A 15,687-nucleotide genomic window follows, 5' to 3' on the forward strand; every position below is an offset into this window, starting at 1 on the left:
CCAAATCAAGATGTCTTCTCTGGTAAGTGACTGAGCATAGAGGTGCTACATGAGTTACAGGGTAACATTGGCATAAATGGGGTAAATATGTTGGTTAGATAATAATTTAGGCCTATTATGGCTGGGAATCCATGGAAGGCTGGTTGTAGTAAGCCATCATTTTGGGCATTGAGCCTTTTTGCCAAACAGGGATTATGTGAGTGTGTAATGATAATATGTGTAATGTGAGTGTGTAATGATAATTATCATCATGTAAAATAACCATTGTGTATTTATAAATATAGGACCAATAGATATAAATGTATTTCTGTAATTATACTGTTATATTGAATTTGAATATCAACCCCTGTAAGAACATACTGTGATGTACCTTATGGAGCAATATGTTGACATGGATATCCTCCTCAGAATTATTAGACTACAGAAGGCTGATGGTCTGGGGCTCAGCTGTTTCAGCTCCTTGCTCCCGCAGCAGTGCTGATTGTGAAAATGATCACTCACCCATGGCAATGCCGTTCTTTGCTCAACTGTCTTGAGAGGGCTACACACACCCACACTCACAGAATGTTTGTATTACTTTTTAGAGCTGCATTGTTGGGAAAGGGCTCATAAGGAAGCATTTCACGGTAAAGTCTGTGATAAATCAAATTTGATTGAACCTCTTCACATTTGCACAGCTGAACTGTAGCTAGATATTCAGATCATTCCTTGATACAGTGGTAGGTTGCTGTCTTGCCCAGGATTGAGCTGTCAAACTTGATTATCAGTTTATCATTTTATCAACCAGACCATCTTGTTATCCAGTCTGGCCCTGGTTTGCCTCAGCTATTGGAGCACTCAGTCATGTGACATGGATCTGTTTTAGAGAATATCAATAGGGACAGGGGTCACTAGCCTTTAGACTGAGGGGATTCTTTGCTGGTGCTGTTGTTGTTTGTGTTCATCTTTGTCACACTTTAAAGGCAACAAAAATACAGTTTCTTTGGATAAGGTTGTTCATCATCATACTGTCTGTCTATCTAAAAGAGGGTTGGCTATTGAACAGAGAGCAAAGTCGCATTTTAACAAACATTTTGATTTCTTCATGTTCTTTAATCACACTGCTTAGATAAGCCTAAAATAGCTTTGAACTATCCTTACCTGATCATAATCTAAAAAACATCCATTGCAAGGACAAGAAGAAGTTTTGTATCACAACGTTGAAAAAAACGACTTTGCAGCGTCGTGCGGCGTTAATTTACATTTCTTTGTTATTAGTCCTAAGTAATTGACCTTTGGCGTTATTTGCAGTTGGCTCACGTGTTCTAGCTAATTTGAGTCATAACATGCATATAATAGCATTATAGATGATTAGTTTGACTGTTTTAATTGAATCTCCTGCCAGTAGAACATGGATCAGTAGAGGAGTAGGCCTACGTCTCCCCACCAAAGCTCCTCTGGTCACATTGCCATGACTTGTGACCTCTCTGGATTAGAAAACCAGGCCTTCCCTTGCTCTGTCTAGGCCATCCCTTTCGTAACATACACAGCTGAGCAATGTGGTAGGATTATTCCTCCCCACCTCCTATGACTCAATGACCAGGATGGTTCTGATAAATTTGATGGTAGCCTAGAGTACTGTTTAAATGCCAGCTGTTAATGTGAAGGTTAAGCCATGGCATTTGCAGAAAGCATCTTCCATCATGTGATTTCTAAGAAGGTGCCCTCTTTTGGCCACCTCAGGACCAATAGATGTGGCACAGAGAAGTTAAAAACACAGTATTTATAAAATAATAGGAGTAACACAATACTGTTTTGCAGTACTACATCTAACTAACGTATCAACGTATAATGTTTGTTTTCAAAAACTGGGTGGTTCAAGCCCTGAATGCTGATTGGCTGAAAGCTGTGGCATATGGGACCATATACCACGAGTATGACAAAACATGTATTTTTACTGTTCTAATTATGTTTGCAACATAAAGGGTTGGGATATATGGCCAATATACCATGGTTAAGGGCTGTTCTTAGCCACAACGCAGTGCAGAATGCCTGGATACAGCCCATAACCGTGGTCTATTGGCCATATACAACAAACCCCCAAGATACATTCAGGGCTCAAACCACCCAGTTTATAAAAACAAACATTATACAGTGATACGTTAGCTACTTAGTGATAACTAATATAAGCCATATATACTTTTGCTCCAGCATTTTCTATAATGATGTAGATTAGAAGTTTGAAACTGCTTGCACTTGTAGGTGCCAATTATCGAAACTGCTTGCACTCGTATGAGTCAATTATTGAAGCTGCTTGCACATGTAGATGTAGGTGTTAATTATCTTGTCTGAATCTGTGATCTACCATCTCACTCTCTATCTGTAGATCTTTGAATGTTAAATGTTTCTCTCTTCATTTTACATCTGCGTGTATCTCAATCAATTACAAAAATCCCTCTGCTGTCGCATCAATATCCTCTGCAGTATCTGTTTCTTCATAACGGTGTGTCTTCCCCAGATCTATTTTATGAATGTCTCTTTCTTTCTTTCTCTCTCTCTCTCTCTCTCTCTCTCTCTCTCTCTCTCTCTCTATCTCTCTCTTCTTTCTTTCTTTCTTTCTTTCTTTCTTTCTTTCTTTCTTTCTTTCTTTCTTTCTTTCTTTCTTTCTTTCTTTCTTTCTTTCTTTCTTTCTTTCTTTCTTTCTCTCTCCCTCCCTGTCACTGTCTGTCGCTGTCTCTCTCTCTCTGTCGCTATCTCTCTCGCTCTCTCTCTCGCTCTCTCTCCCTCTTCCTCTCTGTGTCTCCCTCTCTGTCTCTCTGTCTCTCTCTCTCTCTCGTTCTCTCTCCCTCTTCCTCTCTGTGTCTCCCTCTGTCTCTCTGTCTCTCTCTCTTTCTCTTCCTTAGGACACACCCTGTTGGAGCGTCTATGTCTGCAGCAGCAGGGGAAGGGAGTGACGGAGGAGGAGGCGGAGAGGTTGTGTTGTCGTATGTTGGGCCTGGGGCTACTGCAGCCCCTCAGTGACTGTTTCAGAGAGCAGCATGAAGACATTGTCACTCCAGCCACAGTCACCTTTAATGTGAGAACCAACCCTTTACTTACTTACATTGTTTCACTGCTGCCGTTTCAACAAATATCACACTGATCAAAGGCTGATCGCCTGAACTGGCTAGTATCACTCACTGGATGATAGTTTATTATGAACAAATTTATTCAAACAAATGTATTCTGGATTATGTATCAAATATCCACCATCTCCCTCCCTATACTCTATCTCCATATCTGGATGTTTTTATATTTGAGCGTTTCCTCATGTTGACAACAGTTCTCATGGTCAGCCTAAACATATGAAACTGATTTCATAAATGTTTAAATCCTTTTCCCAGTAACGCTTCACTCGGACGTAATCTCATGTTTGTGTGGTTATAATTTTCCAAGCAAAGTTCATTGAGCGCGCTGTCAGTGCCATTTTTATCACATGCCCCTTGCAGCTGAATCCACTCAGCTGTAAGGTTCTTAGTCTGAGGATTTAAATATAGATTTCACAGCTTAGTAATTTTTCATAACTAGAAAAAAATAATATTGCGTGTGTACATGCAATCGTGTGTGTGTGTATGTGTGTGTGTGTGTGTGTGTGGGGGGGGGGGCTTCCTGTTGCAGTATCTCCATAGGGACTGAACATTGTGTTGTGAGGCAATGGGTTGTCATGTTTCCTTTCTTGATGTGCCATGTGATCAGAGCTGCTTTTCTTTTGCTCAGCCACCAAAGCTGATTTGTGTCTGAACAGATGAGCGTTTGTCTCTGGCTGCGCTGTGCACCTCCCCCCTTAGATACACTCACACACATAAACACACTGTCACAAACACTCAGTCATAACATGCACACAAAATCACATATAAATAAAGTATGCACACACACACGCATGCCTTACAAACAGTCACTCTGTGACACACATACATCTGCTTGCGTAGACCATCTGCTGACTGCGTTGCATAAGAGCCCCACGTGCCCAGGGCTCAGGCTGCTCTTGAGAAGGCTCACTGTGGCTGGGTTGGTTCGTGCATGTCATCCCCTTTCACTGTCTCTACCTGGGGTTGGACCCGCAACCCTGCATTATTCAGCTTGACCAGAGTCAACCTCTAACCGTGTCTATTGACAACGCTGCTCTCCTCCCTCACCTGCTCTCCTCCCTCACCCGCTGTTGTCCCTCACCCTTTTTTCTCTCTCTCACTCAATCTCTTGCCCTGTTTTATTTTCCTCTCTTCCATTTTTGTAATGCTACTCTCATATTCACTCTCATTCCTCTCTCTCTCACTCTGTCTCTCTCACTCTGTCTCTCTTTCATCTTCATTCTCATTCCTCTCTCTCTCTCTCTCTCTCTCTCTCTCTCTCTCTCTCTCTCTCTCTCTCACTCTGTCTCTCTTTCATCTTCACTCTCATTCCTCTCTCTCTCACTCGGTCTCTCTTTCATCTTCACTCTCATTCCTCTCTCTCTCTCACTCTGTCTCTCTCTTTCATCTTCATTCTCATTCCTCTCTCTCTCTCACTCTGTCTCTCTTTCATATTCACTCTCATTCCTCTCTCTCTCTCACTCTGTCGTTCTTTCATCTTCACTCTCATTCCTCTCTCTCTCTCTCTCTCACTCTGTCTCTCTCTTTCATCTTCATTCTCATTCCTCTCGCTCTCTCTCTCTCTCTCTCTCTCTCACTCTGTCTCCCTTTCATATTCACTATCATTCCTCTCTCTCTCTCTCTCTCTCTCACTCTGTCTCCCTTTCATATTCTCTCTCTTTCATCTTCATTCTCATTCCTCTCTCTCTCTCACTCTGTCTCTCTTTCATATTCACTCTCATTCCTCTCTCTCTCTCACTCTGTCGTTCTTTCATCTTCACTCTCATTCCTCTCTCTCTCTCTCTCTCACTCTGTCTCTCTCTTTCATCTTCATTCTCATTCCTCTCGCTCTCTCTCTCTCTCTCTCTCTCACTCTGTCTCCCTTTCATATTCACTATCATTCCTCTCTCTCTCTCTCTCTCTCTCTCACTCTGTCTCCCTTTCATATTCACTCTCATTCCTCTCTCTCTCTCTCTCTCTCTCTCTCTCACTCTGTCTCTCTTTCATATTCACTCTCATTCCTCTCTCTCTCTCTCTCTCTCTCTCTCTCACTCTGTCTCTCTTTCATATTCACTCTCATTCCTCTCTCTCTCACTCTGTCTCTCTTTTATCTTCACTCTCATTCCTCTCTCTCTCTCTCTCTCTCTCTCTCTCTCTCTCTCTCTCTCTCTCTCTCTCTCTCTCTCTCTCTCTCTCTCTCTCTCTCTCTCTCACTCTGTCTCTCTTTCATATTCACTCTCATTCCTCTTTCTCTCTCTCTCTCTCTCTCTTTCTCTCTCTCTCTCTCACTCTGTCTCTCTTTCATATTCACTCTCATCCCTCTCTCACTCTGTCTCTCTTTCATCTTCATTCTCATTCCTCTCTCTCTCTCTCACTCTGTCTCTCTTTCATATTCACTCTCATTCCTCTCTCTCTCTCTCTCTCTCTCTCTCTCTCTCTCTCTCTCTCTCTCTCTCTCACTCTGTCTCTCTTTCATATTCACTCTCATCCCTCTCTCACTCTGTCTCTCTTTCATCTTCATTCTCATTCCTCTCTCTCTCTCTCACTCTGTCTCTCTTTCATATTCACTCTCATTCCTCTCTCTCTCTCTCTCTCTCACTCTGTCTCTCTTTCATATTCACTCTCATTCCTCTCTCTCTCTCTCACTCTGTCTCTCTTTCATATTCACTCTCATTCCTCTTTCTCTCTCTCTCTCTGTCTCTCTTTCATATTCACTCTCATTCCTCTCTCTCTCTCTCTCTCTCTCACTCTGTCTCTCTTTCATATTCACTCTCATTCCTCTCTCTCTCTCACTCTGTCGTTCTTTCATCTTCACGCTCATTCCTCTCTCTCTCTCTCTCTCACTCTGTCTCTCTCTTTCATCTTCATTCTCATTCCTCTCGCTCTCTCTCTCTCTCTCTCTCTCACTCTGTCTCCCTTTCATATTCACTATCATTCCTCTCTCTCTCTCTCTCTCTCTCTTACTCTGTCTCCCTTTCATATTCACTCTCATTCCTCTCTCTCTCTCTCTCTCTCTCTCTCACTCTGTCTCTCTTTCATATTCACTCTCATTCCTCTCTCTCTCTCTCTCTCTCTCTCTCTCTCTCTCTCTCTCACTCTGTCTCTCTTTCATATTCACTCTCATTCCTCTCTCTCTCACTCTGTCTCTCTTTTATCTTCACTCTCATTCCTCTCTCTCTCTCTCTCTCTCTCTCTCTCTCTCTCTCTCTCTCTCTCTCTCACTCTGTCTCTCTTTCATATTCACTCTCATTCCTCTTTCTCTCTCTCTCTCTCTCTTTCTCTCTCTCTCTCTCACTCTGTCTCTCTTTCATCTTCACTCTCATTCCTCTCTCTCTCTCTCTCTCACTCTGTCTCTCTTTCATATTCACTCTCATCCCTCTCTCACTCTGTCTCTCTTTCATCTTCATTCTCATTCATCTCTCTCTCTCTCACTCTGTCTCTCTTTCATATTCACTCTCATTCCTCTCTCTCTCTCTCTCTCTCTCTCTCTCTCTCTCTCTCTCTCTCTCTCTCTCTCACTCTGTCTCTTTCATATTCACTCTCATTCCTCTCTCTCTCTCTCTCACTCTGACTATCTTTCATATTCACTCTCATTCCTCTCTCTCTCTCTCTCTCTCTCTCTCTCTCACACACACTCTGTCTCTCTTTCATATTCACTCTCATTCCTCTCTCTCTCTCTCACTCTGTCTCTCTTTCATATTCACTCTCATTCCTCTTTCTTTCTCTCTCTCTCTCTGTCTCTCTTTCATATTCACTCTCATTCCTCTCTCTCTCTCTCTCTCTCTCTCTCTCACTCTGTCTCTCTTTCATATTCACTCTCATTCCTTTCTCTCTCTCTCTCTCTCTCTCTCTCTCTCTCTCTCTCTCTCTCTCTCACTCTCACTCTGTCTCGCTTTCATCTTCACTCTCATTCCTATCTCTCTCTCACTCAATCTCTTGCCCTGTTTTATTTCCTCACTTCCATTTTTGTAATGCTACTCTCATATTCACTCTCATTCCTCTCTCTCTCACTCTGTCTCTCTCTTTCATCTTCATTCTCATTCCTCTCTCTCTCTCTCTCTCTCTCTCTCTCTCTCTCTCTCTGTCACTCTGTCTCTCTTTCATCTTCATTCTCATTCCTCTCTCTCTCTCTCTCTCTCTCTCTCTCTCTCTCTCTCTCTCTCTCTCTCTCTCTGTCACTCTGTCTCTCTTTCATCTTCATTCTCATTCCTCTCTCTCTCACTCTGTCTCTCTTTCATATTCACTCTCATTCCTCTCTCTCTCTCTCTCTCTCTCTCTCTCTCTCTCTCTCTCTCTCTCACTCTCTCTCTCTTTCATATTCACTCTCATTCCTCTCGCTCTCTCTCACTCTGTCTCTCTTTCATCTTCATTCTCATTCCTCTCTCTCTCTGTCACTCTGTCTCTCTTTCATCTTCATTCTCATTCCTCTCTCTCTCTCTCTCTCTCTCTCTCTCTCTCTCTCACTTTGTCTCTCTTTCATCTTCATTCTCATTCCTCTCTCTCTCTCTCTCTCTCTCTCTCTCTCTCTCTCTCTCTCACTCTCTCTCTCTTTCATATTCACTCTCATTCCTCTCGCTCTCTCTCACTCTGTCTCTCTTTCATCTTCCTTCTCATTCCTCTCTCTCTCTGTCTCTCTTTCATCTTCCTTCTCATTCCTCTCTCTCTCTCTCTCTCTCTCTCTCTCTCTCTCTCTCTCTCTCACTCTGTCTCTCTTCATATTCACTCTCATTCCTCTCTCTCTCTCACTCTGTCTCTCTTTCACCTTCATTCTCATTCCTCTCTCTCTCTCTCTCTCTCTCTCTCTCTCTCTCTCTCTCTCTCTCTCTCTCTCACTCTGTCTCTCTTTCATATTCACTCTCATTCCTATCTCTCACTGTCTCTCTTTCATATTCACTCTCATTCCTCTCTCTCTCACTCTGTCTCTCTTTCACCTTCATTCTCATTCCTCTCTCTCTCTCTCTCTCTCACTCTGTCTCTCTTTCATATTCACTCTCATTCCTATCTCTCACTGTATCTCTTTCATATTCACTCTCATTCCTCTCTCTCTCTCACACTCTGTCTCTCTTTCATATTCACTCATTCCTCTCTCTCTCTCTCTCTCTCTCTCTCACTGTCTCTCTTTCATCTTCACTCTCATTCCTATCTCTCACTCTCTCTCTCATCTTCACTCTCATTCCTATCTCTCTCTCACACTCTTGCTCTCTCTTTCAACTCCGCTCTCATTCCTATCTCTCTCTCTCATTCCTGTCTCTCTCTCTTCCTCCCTCCCTCTCTTTCTCTGTACTCACTGTCCTCTCCCCTGTAAAAGTAGACAGCCTTTTTTGATTCCCTGAGATCTAATCACTCACTATAGTGCCACTATAATGAATCAGCATTGTCTCTCTGGGGAAAATATTGTTGATGTGATAGAGTAGGGGGCTATGACAGGTTCTGACCATGTTTTTGTCTCTGTCTGTACTGTAGTTGTGATTCTGTCTCCAGTTCAAACTGGAGTTCTGGTTAAGGTTTTGTTCTGGCATTGACTTCACAGAGAAAACAACGCCCAAGGCAAGCTCACAGACTGGAACAGAATGAATATGTGCTACGTAAAGTGTAGACACCCACTCATACACACGCATACAGTACACACAAACACACACACTTGACATGCACAGTGTTGGAATGGCTTGATATTCTTACATAGATGGATAGCTATTATGTAGAGGTCTGTAAATTATCCGATTGATTTACAATATATTTAGATTCAGACTAAATTGGGCCCTTAGAATTGCCCAATTGCATGTATTCAATATCATATTACCGTGCCGTGCTGAAACTGCTTGCTGCAATGGAATCATTCACAGCCATTTCCCAGGAAGAAAATGTGCTCAGTTGATAAGTAATAAGCTCTCATGCATTAAGCTGAACTAATGGAATATACACGGTAACAAGTTGAGTTTTCATATCTCAGATGAATGAGATTGGCTTTATTTTAGCTTCTCGCAATGTTCTACATGTTCCACTGTACAATAGGGAGTCTTGTGCTAAGCAAACACTGTACCTTAGATCACTTAGGAAAAGTGGACGTTTTTATTGGTTCGATTAGTACAGTGAAAGCCCTCTCTGTTTAGCCAATGTTGGTTGATGTCCTCTGAATCAACAGAGGGCTTTACATAGGTTGCTTTATTGATTTATTCCTTGGAGTAAAATGTGATTAAATATGAAGGGAGTTCCTGTTTCTCTGTCTGTATGTTAAATAGATGTCTGCCTTTTTTTCCACTTCCCTGTTTTGGCCTTGATTTGTGTGTATAAGTAAATGCCAAAACAGGGCAGTGCAAAAAAATAAAAATAAACAGAAAACGATGTAGGTCTAATGTCCCAGTTATATTCGCCTGGTTATTATATGGTGTTAATATATCATGTGAATAAAATTCTGTAAAAATACATACTAACATGATCATTGTTTGTTTTCCCTCCCCCAGGAGGACCAGCTGTATACATGGGCCACCTTCGGCCTGCCCTCCCACCTCTGGGAACCCCATGAAGGCCGTACCCCAGGCCGCATCCAGGACCTGTGGCCCCCTCCACAACCAGCTCAGGTATGTTTTCAGCACTGTGTGTTTTATGTAGTGTACCACACCAAGCAGATGAGATCCAGAGGAGAACATTTATTCAAATAGTGTGACATTGAAAATGTTGCGTCAACTTCAACCGATGACTGTGTGCCTCAGAAGGACAACAGATCTTTGTAATCTTCTGTTTGCTATTACAATTGGAAGTGAATGAATGCCCAGACATGTTTTGTTACAATACTGTCCTCTTGTGGTTATATTTTGTATATTTTGTACAATGACAGCGCATGAGGATATTACTCTTGCTCTTCCAACAGAGGTCAGGCTTGGCTTGAATTCTTACGATAACTTTCATAGGTCATTGTCAGAAGCAGGTTAACTTCATATTCTGTCAAGCTCCTAACCTTGTAATTGTCTCCTGAACGTCACTCAGAAAGACTCGGACTGTAAAGTCAACACGAACTGTAGTATGCATAGACATGGGTGTTGTGATGTGCATCTAACTCTGGGCTCTGCACTCTACACATGGCCTCTTTGAAGATCATGGAGACTTTGATCATCTCGTGGGTCAAGTCTTTGAAGTCTCCCCATCAATGTTCTAACTACCCAGGTGCTGGAAGCCTGGCGTCTAGACATGTGGTCTTCCCTGACCTGACCCTGACCATGACCCTGACCCTCACTTTACCCTGACCTATAACCCTGGAACCAAACACCCTCAGTTGTGGGTGTTTGTTTACCCTTATTCACTCAGGTTGTGGCATCTACTAGGTTTGAAGTCTGAGGAAAATATAGCTTTTTTTGTAAGCATGTATTTTTTTGTAAAATGGGCTTCTTCTATAGAAATAAGTCCTACCTCTCGCTAAATAGTAGAAACCAAATTATCTAGTCAACGTTCCTGTCAGTCCTAGACTATGGTGACATCATCAATATGAACGCGGGCTGCCATTTCATTAAAGCAGTTAGATGCAGTTTATCATAGCCCACTGTGCTTTATTAAGGGAGACAGTTTTAGCACTCATCACTGCATTATCTAGCAGAAAGTTGGTTGGCCCTCTTTGATGTCACATACTGAAGGTTGATACATCGCTATGTTTTCATTTATTAAGCCCTTTTACAAAAAGTCCCACAGTACCTAACATCTTTACTAAACTTTAGACATACGAGTTACCACACCCGCTTACTTTGGTCTCTACTGCGTTAGGTAAATCAGCTTTTAGTTTTGTTGCACTTTATTTGTGCAACAGTCTTCAAAATGTTCTTAAATGTGATGTTCTGGTACCTCTAGGGCAATTCAGAAAGTTGATGAATGTTTTAGTTTTTTATGACCGTTTTTTTCTTTCTGCATGCATGTTGTATTTGGATGTGGGTAATGGTCTCGGTATGACTCCCTGATAAAATAAAGGTATAATAAATAGTCAACTTAAAAAGCTCATTCCTTGAAAAGTGTTAATGGCTTGACTGTTTACATCCATCAAAAAGGGCTTCAAACATCCCTTTATGTAATATTCAAATGTACAACGTTCTGTATTTTATTGCTTCTGCTTGAAAGGTGGTCTGAAATCCTTTTTTCGTGACAGATTTCGTCTAAGTCCGGGAATCTGTCACAAGAGGACAATGGCAGTGATATTCCAGGGCTGGAGAAGACCATTAATGACTTGAGGATAAAGATGGCAGCACTGGAAATCCAGCATGCATCTCTGGAGATGGAGATCGACTCGAAGAAGAGAGGAGATGGGGACAATAATGTGGCCTTGGGGGGTATCAGCCTCGCAGGAAAGAAGAGGATCGAGGTTTCCGTACAGACATCCCCTTTGGAGGAGGCCTTTAGATTTGAAGTGCCTTTCAGGGGAGGGTCAATCCCCTCCTCAGCCTCTCTCCCAGCAATCTCCTCCTCCTCCCTCCACAAACCTGAGTTTGTCTGTACCTGCCAACAGCAGCAGCAGAGTGGTACCCAGCCCCCACCTTCTCCCACCTCAGGTATACCCCCTCCTCCTCCTCCCCTTCCTCCTCTACCTCAGCTCTCTGGAGGGTCCCCACCACCCCCACCCCCTCTCCCTGGTGGGACTGGTCCTCCTCCTCCACCCCCCTCCTCCTCCTTTACCAGGTATGGGCGGATCCTGTCCCCCACCTCCACCCCCTCCCCTGCCAGGCTTTGGACCTCCACCTCCACCCCCGCCACCAGGTATTGGCCCCCCTCCTCCGCCCCCACCCCCCGGCGGTGGACCTCCTCCTCCCCCAGGATTTGGCCCTCCTCCCCCTCCCGGTGGATTCATGGCCCCCATGGCCCAGGAGGCTGGCCCTCAGAAGCCCCCCATCGAGCCCCCCAAGCCCATGAAGCCTCTCTACTGGACCAGGATCCAGCTGCATGCTAAGAAGTAATTACTTGTCCACTTTAGTCCAATGACTGTTCGTACATATACAGTATGTTTATCCAAAGCTTCCTGTTTAACTACAGTATATGAGATATCCATAAACATAACGCATGAAAGAGAATGTATGCAAAAGATAGAGATAGATCATTGACATTCATGGAGGCTATAGAATGGGTTTTCTACTGAAGATAACGATCAGCCTTGTAAACCAATGCTACACAGATGGTAACCCAGTCTAAAATCTGAGAAAGATGTGGGGAAAGAGTTTGGTGAGATGTTGTTTGAGTTGAAACAGATGTTGAGATGTGCTTTGCAGTGTTGGGGAAGCTTCTCTGAAATCATAGTTTCCCAAACTACCAACACTGGAAGAAGTTAAGCTACACTAAAGCTACCTAAGAAAAATATAGTTTCCTGAACTAAAACTAATTCGAAAAAGTAGTTCATTACATCCAAGCTACTTCGGGAAAAATTGTCATATCTAAATCTGAAATGTCATAGACTACAAATTGCAAAAACAGATCACTCTGGGGTCAGGTGTTAACAGAATGTGTCATTTAGCCTATTAAACACAAAAACTATGTTTCAACTGTGATTTACGCAGGTCTGATGCCGAAAAACAAAGGAAATTCTTCCCTACTTCACAAATATTTTATTTTATTTTTGCAATAAAAGTAGTGTGTAGTTTCAGTAGTTAACTACACCACTACATGGCCAAAATGTTATTAACTACTGAAAACACTACCTAGATTTGAATTTAGTTCAACTACCACCAAGCTACTGCAAAATGAAGATACATTTCTAGTTAAACTACATGTATGTTCACTTCTCCCTAACATTGGCGGTTTGGTAATGATGCACTTGGTCAGACTCCACACACGTAAATGTGTCTTATAATAGCCTTCAAATTGTACTGTGAAGTGTAAATAAGTCCATCTTATGATAATCAGTGGGCATGATACATAGTGGTGTTTTTATTTATAGTTATTGGAAATGTAATGTACTGTACAGTTGTCTGAAGAGGTGCTATAGTGCTGGTCTTCCTGCTTTCTGGGGCTCGGTAAAGCATAACATGCCATACATTTTCAGTTGTAGGTTTGAGGTATACATCACCAGGATAAAGATGAATGTAATGCAGCGATGTAATGCAGATCTTTCTCTCTTCTACCGGAGGGATGCGAGTGGTTCTCTGGTTTGGGAGAAGATCGAGGAACCGTCAGTGGATTTTGATGAGTTTGTCAACTTGTTTTCCAAAAGTGCTGTGAAGGAGAAAAAAAAGCCAATATCAGACACCATCACCAAGTCCAAGGCCAAACAGGTACTGTACATTGTATGAGCTTGTGTCTGCCTGTCTGCCCTTGACGCTCTTTGGTCCCATCTCTCTCTCTTCCTGCCCTTGACGCTCTTTGGTCCCATCTCTGTCTCTTCCTCCCCTTGACGCTCTTTGGTCCCATCTCTTTCTCTTCCTGCCCTTGACACTCTTTGGTGCCATCCCTGTCTCTTCCTCCCCTTGACGCTCTTTGGTCCCATCTCTTTCTCGTCCTGCCCTTGACGCTCTTTGGTCCTATCCCTGTCTCTTCCTCCCCTTGACGCTCTTTGGTCCCATCTCTCTCTCTTCCTGCCCTTGACGCTCTTTGGTCCCATCTCTTTCTCTTCCTGTCCTTGACTCTCTTTGGTTCCATCTCTCTCTCTTCCTCCCCATGACTCTCTTTGGTCCCATCTCTTTCTCTTCCTGTCATTGACTCTCTTTGGTTCCATCTCTCTCTCTTCCTCCCCGTGACGCTCTTTGGTCCCATCTCTTTCTCTTCCACCCCGTGACGCTCTTTGGTCCCATCTCTTTCTCTTCCTGCCCTTGACTCTCTTTGGTTCCATCTCTGTCTCTTCCTCCCCGTGACTCTCTTTGGTTCCATCTCTGTCTCTTCCTGCACTTCTCTCCGTCACATTAATCCCCTGCCTGTAAATGACATGAGGAAGTGATGTAGCCAGAGACTGATTATGTGGTGTGAGGTCTGGCTGCCCCTGGATTCCAGGCCCAGCGAAACTCGGAGCCAGTGTGTGGCGTGTGGTTCGCAAACCCACACTGATGACTGGGAGACACTGTGGCAGCCTCGTCTGTCCTGTGATTCCTCCCCTGAGACCGCTGCTCCGTGGCTCAGATCCAATAGTCTAGCATAGCTTCCCTTTCAAACTTTGTACTGTACTTTTCTGTCACAGCCACTGATCTGATGGATTTAAGTGCCATGGTGGAGAACTAGCTAGCCAAGCACTTCCGCTCTAAGTGGTCACAGGGGAAATTAGGATAAAAAATAGGGTTTAGTAGAGTATTGGGACAGAGCCTTTCGTGTGCTCTTCCCTCTTGTGTGAGAGGGACTTCCTCTGTGTATTCAGTACAGACAGACTTGATGATTGATGAAGAGCAGAAAGCTAGGCTGAGTCACTTTTTATACTCACTCTCAGTCAGACCTCATTATGTCTGGATTCAATCAACCTACCGACCATACAACATTCATTCATCACTTGGATATGAAGAATACCTTTTTTAAAGTAATAATGGAATAGCGTTTGCAAAGCATTTTTTATGCGTTATGTCGAAAGTGTTAGATATTTGGATATACCTTGTTATCATCTTTCTTCCCTCTCACACCTTCTGTCTTTGTTATGACTGGATTTGTGTCTTCATATCAGAGTGGACTGGCTACTTCACACTGTACTAGCCCACTTTGTTATATTCAATGTTAAATGGGAAACTGTAGAGAAAGAATACTGTACTCAGGCCTTTAGTTTTAGTCACATTAACAGACGTCTGCATTTCTCTTCTGCCTCTGAGTACTTTTTCCACATCAACAAATGTTGTTTTGTGATAATTTATTCTCTTTTATGGTCTAATGAAGAACAAATTTTCCCTCAGGGTTTATTTCTGGCATGTGATGCAGGGCTTTGTGGGTTTCGTAGAAATATGTGTAGGCCAACATTGAAAACACAGTATTACTGGAATGATTGACTCATGACAGGGAGGAGACACAAATAAAACATCAAACGGTGATTGACGGGAATTAAAGATCTTTTAAAACCTAGGATTCAATTTCTGCACATGGTTTGTATGTAATATTTTCATTGAAACCATGTTCCCATCAGGAAAACGTTTTTGAATGGATAATGAACTGTACATTAATAAACAGTTTATGATAAACTAGTTATGATATACTGCAGGAGAATAGTTATTCTGTAGATCCTGTCAAAAGGATATCAAATGTGGTAGAATGATCTTTAAAAAGGATATCCAATGTGGTAGAATGATCATCACTATGAACACATCAGACAATATTATACTGCAGTGTAATACCACCATTATGCACCTGCAATAGGAGCTTGGCCAACTGATATATTACTACTTTTATCATTGAAAATGACATTCTATGACGTCTACAGTGTGTTGGAGGCAGGAGGGCAGTTGGGTGGGTGGGCAGTTGGGTGGGCAGGAGGGCAGATGGGTTCCGCTGGTGTACAGCAATCTTTAAGTCATACCACAGATTCTCAATGTGGAGTGTTCAGCTTAAAGTGGTCCTATGGACAGATACTCCAATCTCCGCTTTGCAGCTTATCTTTTGTCTCTTTGTTGCCCATCTGATTAATGCCCCCCTTGCCTGGTCCGTGAGTTTTGGTGGGCGGCCCTCTCTTGGC

At 42.9% G+C, this 15,687-nt stretch overlaps 1 protein-coding gene across 1 annotated transcript in view; it reads left to right on the forward strand.

Annotated features, from left to right (window-relative positions):
- Window positions 1–2,987: 2,987 nt before the first annotated feature.
- The window catches only part of LOC109888990 (formin-2), a 61,200-nt gene continuing 48,500 nt past the window's right edge, over window positions 2,988–15,687 (forward strand). Inside the window, exons 1-4 of the mRNA XM_031823629.1 lie at window positions 2,988–3,055; window positions 9,548–9,664; window positions 11,215–12,012; window positions 13,180–13,324. Of these exons, the coding sequence (XP_031679489.1) occupies window positions 11,327–12,012; window positions 13,180–13,324 (831 nt within the window). The 5' untranslated portion in view covers window positions 2,988–3,055; window positions 9,548–9,664; window positions 11,215–11,326. The remainder of the gene's footprint in view (window positions 3,056–9,547; window positions 9,665–11,214; window positions 12,013–13,179; window positions 13,325–15,687) is intronic.

The sequence above is a fragment of the Oncorhynchus kisutch genome, linkage group LG4, assembly GCF_002021735.2.
Source record: "Oncorhynchus kisutch isolate 150728-3 linkage group LG4, Okis_V2, whole genome shotgun sequence".
In the NCBI taxonomy this organism is placed as follows: domain Eukaryota; kingdom Metazoa; phylum Chordata; class Actinopteri; order Salmoniformes; family Salmonidae; genus Oncorhynchus; species Oncorhynchus kisutch.